Source organism: Octodon degus, unplaced genomic scaffold (assembly GCF_000260255.1).
Source record: "Octodon degus isolate 3935 unplaced genomic scaffold, OctDeg1.0 scaffold00107, whole genome shotgun sequence".
Taxonomy (NCBI): Eukaryota; Metazoa; Chordata; class Mammalia; order Rodentia; family Octodontidae; genus Octodon; species Octodon degus.
Genome location: NW_004524683.1, coordinates 8,686,517 through 8,694,607, shown reverse-complemented (window position 1 = coordinate 8,694,607; position 8,091 = coordinate 8,686,517). Strand labels below are relative to the sequence as shown.

Genomic DNA, 8,091 nt, shown 5'->3' with positions numbered 1-8,091 from the left:
AATACCACATCTTTTTCAACCATTCCTCAGGTGATGGGCATCTTGGTTGTTTCCAAGATTTGGCTATCACAAATTGTGCTGCTATAAACATAGGCAGACATATATCCCTATGATATGATGTTTTCAGATCCTCTGGGAAAATTCCCAATAGAGGAATAGCACATGCCCATTCTTGAGGACTTTTTTTTTTTTTTTTTGGCTGACTCAGGCAGCCTTAAGGGTGAGTCTGGTGCAGCATGTGGAGCTGGGGATTGAACCGCCGTCCCCTAAGCCTGAGTCTGCCCAAGCAGGCACTTCAAACAACTAAGTTAACCCACAAGCCCCCAACATGCCTATTCTTGAATCAATTACAGGGGTCAAGAGAATACAATGTTCTGATTATCTAAGTCTAGTTCATATGTCCACTGAAATTCTGGGCTCTAAGGTAGGAGAAAATATAGTTCCCCAAAGAAATTTGGGATCTTGTGCCTAGAAAAAAATATGCTGGTGAACAGAAACAACATGATTCCACTTATTATTATAAGCCGTAACTTATCACCTGCACTTTCTCTGCTTTTCCAAGCCATTGACTGGCCAATGACATCTCAATGACTGAAGTGCGGCACGCATTAGAGTGCTGGGGATTACAGGCATGCACCACCTCACTCAGCTTTTTATTCTTTTTGAGACAAGGTCTTGCTATGCAGCTCAGGCAGGTCTTGAGCTCACTTTGTAGCCCAGACTGGTCTCACAAGGATCCTCCTACCTCAGCCTCCCACTGCTGGGACAACAGGTGTGTGCCACTATCCCCAGCATGTTAATCATTTAAACAGTGTTCAATGCCAGGTGTGGTGGCACACACCTATAATCCTCGCACTTAAGAGGCTAAGGCAGGAGGATCATGAGTTTAAGCCCTACATAGAAGGACTGTACCTCAAAAAAACAAAAGAGTGAGCCCATTTAAAGTTGGTAATCATCCTTCTTCAAAGCCATGGATACCAAGGTAAAAGATAAAAGTAACTAAGAGTGCTGGATGTGGTGATGCATCCCTATGACCCCAGTACTCAGGAAGCTGAGGCAAGAGGATCCTGAGGCAAGAGTTAGAGACTAGCCTGGGCTACACAGTGAGTCAAAGCCAGCCTGAACTACATAGGAAGACCCTGTCTCAAACAAACAAAGGTATTTCCAAAACAGACAGGGACATCATAATCAACAGATTATCAACTACCAGCTTTTATAATGTCCTGTTTCAAGGTACAAGGACAGCACCTAGAGGTCTCCAGGCATTGTCCTATAATTGCTGGAAACAGAGCTTACAAACTGATCACCCCATGATGAGACTGCCCTCCGAAACAGGAGCAATCACCCCACGATGGGAACTGAGGCTGTATGTCTAAGCAGGAACAATCCTCTTGTGATGGAATGGAAATGTACCCTCAAGTGATAACCAGTTCTCCAGGGCCACATCTCAAGATGAGAGTTGAGATAACTACCCCAAGCAGTTGGAAGATATACTGCTGCCCTTTGCCGCAGTTCTTCCCCAGTTTCACCCTACAGCTCAAATCCATACCTTCAAAGGCAGGGGGGCGATGAGGACTCCAACCCCTTTATCTTCTTTCAGACAAGGTCTCACTGTGCAGTTCAGGCTGGCTTTGAACTCACTTTGTAGCCCAGACAGGTCTCAAACTCACAACAGGTCCTCCTGCCTCAGCCTCCTAAGTGCTGGCATTACAGGACTGCGCCACCATGCCCGGCTCTGCCCTTTTATCTTCCCAGTGTGGTTATACTTAATATTCCTTTCTTGCTTCACCAATTCATTTTCCTTGTTTAGGGATCAGAGGCCACATGAAGTTCGGTAGGACCCCTTGAAGTCAGACCTGCCCTGGCCTAGACCTGCAGCAACGTCCTGCTGCCCGCTGTGCCCGCCGAACCAGCCCTGCAGAAACTGCACAATCTACTGCGGGAGAGGTAAAGAAGATGCTTCCCTTCGAGACGGATAGCCCTAGTAATTCCGAATAATGGCGAAAAGGACTCAATAGTAAAGTTAATGAACTTAAAACACGTGAATAAACAAGGTACAGGAGTTGATGGGCGGAGGGTAACGGGAACCACGGCCCGGAGAAGGGATTTGGTTCCAGTAGCGAGACCTCTATCACGGTAGCAAGTCATATTCAAACACTCTCTGTAGGTCAATTATTCTTCCTAATCGCTTTATGAACTATCCTTTTCTCGCAGTCCTTCTACTGCAGCCTTAACTGAAGTCTACCTCACCGCCCGCTCGGCCATTGCTCTCCACGCTCTGCAGCCTGAGCCCGCAGGGCTCTCCCGGCCTCTTCCGCAGCGGGGAACGCACTGAGCTGCCCATCCCTCCAGGGATCTGCTCCTGCCCAGAACACTCTCCACGACACGACCCTCTCCTAGTTTCTTCGTATGCTTCACGCTCAGCTCCGACACAGCCCCTTCCTCTGGGATGCCTGGCAGGCTCATCACCACCTCCGCTCTGCAGACGCATACAGCAAACTACGCACAGCTCCCGCACTACCACGCGCGAGCGCAAGTTACCTGCACCAAGCTCTCCCGCGCGCCTCTCCTCGTTCGAAGGGGCGTGGCTGGGCGGAAGACCGCACCAGCCAATTGGCTCTCCGCGCGCCGCCTCGCCCCGCCCACCGACCCGGAACTGAACGGAAGTGGGCGGGGGCCGCGAGCCGGAGCGCGGTACTCAGGCTTGTCTCCTAAGGCGTGAGGCTGGAGTCAGGAAAGCGGAAGCCCCTTCCCCTACCGACGGCCCAGGCGAAGATTCTGGAGCGTCATGGCCGCGGGCAGTGAGGACAGCTCAGTTTCAGCTCCAGCGGCCTCTGATGGTGAGCAGCTTTTGAGGGGCCGCCCTAAAAGCCTCTGCTCGCCGGGGGAGGCAAAGGCTTCGGGCCCATAGTTGTGGAGACTTTAAGCTGCGAGGACCCTAGGAGCAGCTTCCGCCTGAGCCAGCCACGAAACTACAAAGCCCGGCGTGCACCGCGCTGCGCTGCGGAGCCTGAGTGTTGGGAGCCGTTCGGGCGAATCGGGAAACGCGGTCTGGATGGGACGCACCACTTCGTAGTTGTGTTTCGGCAGAATGTGTCAGGTTGGGCGCTACGATCCAAAGAAGTAGGATATATTGGGAGCTCTGAGACCCATACCCATAAGGGAACCATGAGAACGGTAGTACTGAGGTTTATGGATTGAAATCCTCTAGCTCTGCAAAACATTTTTTCCTGCAAGGCGCAACCTTCAAAAGCCTTGCAAGTAAATTCCCTGTGCCTCAAAGAAAGTTACTGGAAAAGCCTGGCTTCTGCTCTCCAAATGAGGGGGCTGTCTACTCCAAGGCCTGTGTGTAGAGCATTTTAGAGGAAAAACTATTAGTGGAAACTCAGGTTCCCCTACCAAATTGGTGTCTTTTCGTGGGACCTTTACAGAGCATGAACATCTATCACTTTCCTTTATTCCCAGGTGGTGTCAACAAAAGCCCAAAATGTGAGAAAGAGCTAGTAATCCAGGTTCCCGTAGTGGATGTGCAAAGTGACAACTTCAAGGAGATGTGGCCATCCCTCCTTCTGGCCATAAAGACAGCTAGCTTCGTGGCTGTGGACACGGTGAGAGATGGGAACAGGGAGGGGAAGCTGGTTGTAGGGCTGGTGCCTGGGGCCTGTCACAGCCCTCTCTTTACCATCCATAGGAACTAAGCGGACTTGGGGACAGGAAGAGTTTGCTGAACCAGTAAGTACAAGCCTTCTCTTTAGTCCTTCTCCTGGCAGGAGAGACAGACCTCAACTCCTAAGTGAGGGTAGGGAGGACCCAGTTTTGGCTGGTCTTCCAGGAACTAACTCAGCGACAGCCACCCCCAAATACATCATCCTCCAGGTGCATTGAAGAACGTTACAAGGCTGTGTGTCATGCCGCCAGGACCCGTTCTGTGCTCTCTTTAGGGCTTGCCTGTTTCAAGCAGCAGCCAGACAAGGTATTGGCCAGCTCACTGGCATTCTAGGTCTAGCCTGGGGGAAGAAAGAGGGTTGGAATCCTGGGGAATGCTGAGTATGAGTGAGGTTTTTCCTTCAAACTCCTGATAGAGCAAACCCTCTTTCTCTCAGGGTGAACACTCCTACCTGGCCCAGATTTTCAATCTTACTCTGCTGTGCATGGAAGAGTATGTTATAGAACCAAAGTCTGTGCAGTTCCTGGTACAGCATGGCTTCAACTTCAACCAGCAGTATGCCCAGGGCATCCCGTACCATAAGGGCAATGACAAGGTAGGCCTCCAGCTTGCCTAACCTCGAGGCTCTCAGGAATGTGACTCCATTTCTTCTTGCTCTAGGAGCTGTGTGGCAAGGGAGAATCTGCTTCTTGGTATGAGGAACACTTGTGATGGGGCTGGGGAAATAAGAGTGATGCAAATGTGGGTAGTAGCAGGTTAGGTAATGAGGGACAGCTTCTCAGGTGGGGGTGCCTGGGACAAGTGTCCTGCAGAAGATGCTAAGGAACTGTTCTTCCCATTGACTAGGGTGACGAGAGTCAGAGCCAGTCAGTGCGGACACTATTCCTGGAGCTGATCCGGGCCCGCCGGCCTCTGGTGCTACATAATGGCCTTATAGACTTGGTGTTCCTGTACCAGAACTTCTATGCACACTTGCCTGAGAGTTTGGGAACCTTCACTGCAGACCTGTGTGAGATGTTCCCTGCAGGCATTTATGACACAAAATATGCTGCTGAGTTTCATGCTCGCTTCATGGCCTCCTACTTAGAATATGCCTTCCGGAAATGGTGAGAGAATGGGGTGGGGTCTGGTATGAGCCTATTGCATTGACCTAAGATATTTATTGAACACCTACCATGTGCCAGGCACTGTTTTAGGTGCTGAGGATTCAGGCAAAAAAAGCCTCCTGTTCTCAGGGAGCTTATGTGTTAGTGCCCTCTTGCTCTGTTGCAGTGAGCGGGAAAATGGGAAGCAGCGGGCAGCTGGTAGCCCACACCTTGCCCTGGAGTTCTGCAGCTATCCTCCTAGCATGAGGACCCATATCGACTACCGCTGCTGCATGCCCCCTGCCACCCACCGTCCTCATCCCAACAGTGTCTGTGACAACTTCTCAGTAAGTAAGAGTGCTCAACCATTTCTTGAGGAAGGGACAGTTCTAGCATGGAGAACCTTTTCTAATCCTTTTTCCTACTCTAGGCCTATGGCTGGTGCCCCTTGGGACCACAGTGTCCTCGGTCCCATGATATTGACCTTATCATTGACACTGATGAGGCTGTGCTGGAGGACAAACGGCGAAGACGGCGGCGTAAGGAAAGGAGGAAGAGGGCTTTGTTGAGCACACCTGGGACACAGACTTCCAGGGAAGCTGAGGACTGTCCCCCCATCAAGCAGGTCTGTGCAGACACCCTCAAGACTGAAGAAACTGAACAAAAAATGATTGAGGGTGAAACAGAGGCACATCCTGGCTCTCAGCAGGATCACCAAAATGACTTGGAGACGAATCTTCAGCCACTAAAGCCTGAAACAGCTGACCTGGCTCCTGCAGAACAGCCAGGGAGTCAGGCCAGTCCTGTTCGAGTGTCTGGGGACGGTCTGCACCGGGCTGGCTTTGACGCCTTTATGACAGGTTATGTGATGGCCTATGTGGGAGTGAGCCAGGGCCCCCAGCCCTGCAGCTCTGGACTCTGGCTACCAGAATGTCACAACAAGGTCTATCTGAGTGGCAAATCTGTACCACTCACAGTGGCCAAGAGCCAGTTCTCCCGATCCTCCAAAGCTCACAACCAGAAGATGAAGCTGGCTTGGTGCAGCAGCTGACCCAACTTCAGCTTATCACTCAGCCCTGGAAGGAAAGCTGAAAGAGCAGATTTGTTCATATCTCAAGCCTGTGAATGTTACCTCAACTACTAGAGTTGGGTGGGGAGTTCTGGCTGTGTTCCCCTGGTCGTTCTTTAACCCAGAGGTGGTTGTACAGGGGAACAAGAAGGCTGACCAGCACCTGCAACAAACTTTATTTTTTTTAAATCTGAAAGTGTCTTGGGAAAGTTTTACAAAAAAAACAGAAGTGAGTTATGAAAATATCTGACCATCTTCATTCTTTGGTTGTTTCTTATTGCAGCTCTGTAAGGACAGACTGTTCCCAAAGCTCCAACTATAGCAGGAAGGGGGAAAAAACAGTCCAGGTATAAACCATTTAATCACCAGCATGTATTTGTTCACAAATACATAGAGCAGGCCCCAAGGCCTACAAAACTAGCCCCACTCCCAACCACAAGGTTGAAAGTTTTATGAGGCAGAACAATAAGACTCCTTTATAAATATGAAAATAGATTAAATCACCTGAAAAAGGTCTTTGAATATGTTATCTAAGAGCCATGACCACCACACTGCCTTGCCCTCCCCTTGCATAGAAATGTGACGTGGTCTGACCATGGAGTAAGTGCAAACAGCAGTTATTCAAGTGTCTTAGACATACTGGCAAGAAGCACCCCAGTCTTCAGGTCTGAGAAACAGTCATGCTTTTATGGCCTGGTCAGCTCCACGTTACATCTAGTAGCTTCTATGTCCCAAGAGAGATCTAGTTTGGGAGAAGAGCTGGGGTAACAAGCCTGCCAGCTCAGCCTAGAATGAGGAGTCCTGGTCCTGTCTGGGGAAATACACTGGCATCAGGTAGGGACCAGAGCTCCTTGCTGGATTTCAGGGGCTTAGTATTAGCAGTTGGCCCTAACTAGGAAGGCTTTTTGTTGCTGCCTCACTTTTCATACGCAGCCATTGGGCACTGGAAGCCCAAAAGTTAAGTGTGACTTGGCTTAGCCTGCACTGTGGGCTCCAAGGAAGAGTTAAGGCTGTACACCAGGGGAGCTCTGTGGCTTCAGGTGAAGGTTCATTCCCAAGACAAGGCAGGGACTAACCTCTCAGCCATCTTGCCCTCCCCAAGTTTGCAGGCTTACACCTGAGACAGAGCAAGCGCCTACTGGCCTTTCTTCCACTTCCATTGCCTCAGAGACACCTCCATAACATGAGCTGGGCCCCAAACCGTTTTCCTCCTGGGGACAGCAGCAGTCCATGGCCTCATGTGCTGCACTTGCTGGCAAGGCAGATCCTTGGAATGGCGGGATCTCTCTTACTCTGTACTTGAGACTGCTGAGGCGTGGAGGCCCCTCCGACAGTGATTCTTCACAACTCACAAATGGACAGATTTTATGACGTAACTCGGGTGAACCAGGCAAAGAACGCCATCGGCGAACAGGTGGGGCTGGGGACTCCTGCCAGCCAGCCACAGGCACAGTTCCAGGCCCTGGTGCATTCAGGTCAAATACCAGGGAGATGACAGACTTACTGGGGAGGTCAAACAGCTTTATCTTGCCACCCTTGAGGTCCTGCCGGGCACTAAAAGGGTTGACTTTGCGGGTGCGGGTAGCACCATCTTGTGGCCGGTAGTAAGGGTCCAAGACGCTTACTGTGTGGGGGGCCTTAGGAGAGAAGATGTCTGACTGGCTTCGAGACAGCCAGATAGTGCGTCTTGGACGCGGTGACTTGTGGGGAATCTTGTCATCCAGTGAGCTCAGTCTCTTCCCACCAGGTACTTTCTCCAAGAGACCTGGAGGACAGTGAGTTGAGTCTAGGTTACTCTTACTGGTTACAAAGAAGCAGCACTTTATCAGTGCTTCCACTTGAGGAAACAAAGTAGATGATCTTGTCCCATTTTTATCATTGAGGACAGCCTCAGAGGAAGTAACAGATCAAATCGTAACTCAAATTCTAGTAGCTTTCTAGCCCATGACCTGCCCTTCCTTGCTTCTGGACCTGCTATCTTGCAGTCACCCGCTTAGAGGATAATAATGCCTCAGAGCCATCAGTTTGCCTTGTTTGTTTGTTTTGAGACAGGGTCTCACTATGCAGTTTGGGCTGGCCTTGTGCTCACTATTGTTTGTAGCTTCCTGGCTGAACCTCTCAAGTGCTGGATTACAGGCATGCGTTACCATGGGGCAAGACTGCATGGCCTATGGGACAAGGGATCAAACTTGGGTCCTTGTGCTTGCCGGGTAGGTGCTAATGCCACTGAGCTATCTCTCTGCCCTCCCCCCTCCTTTTTTTTTTTTTTT

The 8,091-nt window shown here is 50.5% G+C and overlaps 4 protein-coding genes across 7 annotated transcripts in view; 2 read left to right on the top strand and 2 right to left on the bottom strand.

Moving 5' to 3' along the window:
- The window catches only part of Hpdl (4-hydroxyphenylpyruvate dioxygenase like), a 15,910-nt gene extending 13,460 nt beyond the window's left edge, over positions 1-2,450 (top strand). Inside the window, exon 2 of the mRNA XM_023724161.1 lies at positions 2,215-2,450. The gene's annotated coding sequence lies outside the window, so the exon portion shown is untranslated. The remainder of the gene's footprint in view (positions 1-2,214) is intronic.
- The window catches only part of Mutyh (mutY DNA glycosylase), a 13,750-nt gene extending 11,146 nt beyond the window's left edge, over positions 1-2,604 (bottom strand). For both annotated transcript variants that reach the window (XR_002822766.1, XR_002822765.1), the window contains exon 1: positions 2,542-2,604. The gene's annotated coding sequence lies outside the window, so the exon portion shown is untranslated. The remainder of the gene's footprint in view (positions 1-2,541) is intronic.
- A 52-nt stretch (positions 2,605-2,656) lies between these two features.
- On the top strand, positions 2,657-5,823 carry Toe1 (target of EGR1, exonuclease). The gene is made up of 8 exons (XM_004639192.2): positions 2,657-2,840; positions 3,466-3,608; positions 3,692-3,732; positions 3,877-3,973; positions 4,104-4,262; positions 4,514-4,773; positions 4,940-5,099; positions 5,183-5,823. Exons 1-8 carry the CDS (start codon positions 2,789-2,791, stop codon positions 5,801-5,803), a joined length of 1,533 nt encoding a protein of 510 aa, XP_004639249.1. The 5' UTR covers positions 2,657-2,788; the 3' UTR covers positions 5,804-5,823.
- Positions 5,824-6,058: 235 nt separating this feature from the next.
- Positions 6,059-8,091, bottom strand: part of Tesk2 (testis-specific kinase 2) — a 165,249-nt gene continuing 163,216 nt past the window's right edge. For 2 of the 3 annotated variants that reach the window (XM_004639191.2, XM_023724156.1), the window contains exon 11: positions 6,886-7,586. In XM_004639191.2, coding sequence (XP_004639248.1) covers positions 6,901-7,586 — 686 coding nt within the window. In that variant the 3' untranslated portion in view covers positions 6,886-6,900. Of the gene's footprint in view, positions 6,138-6,885; positions 7,587-8,091 lie in introns of those variants that run through there. The other variant, XM_023724157.1, reaches the window with a different exon arrangement.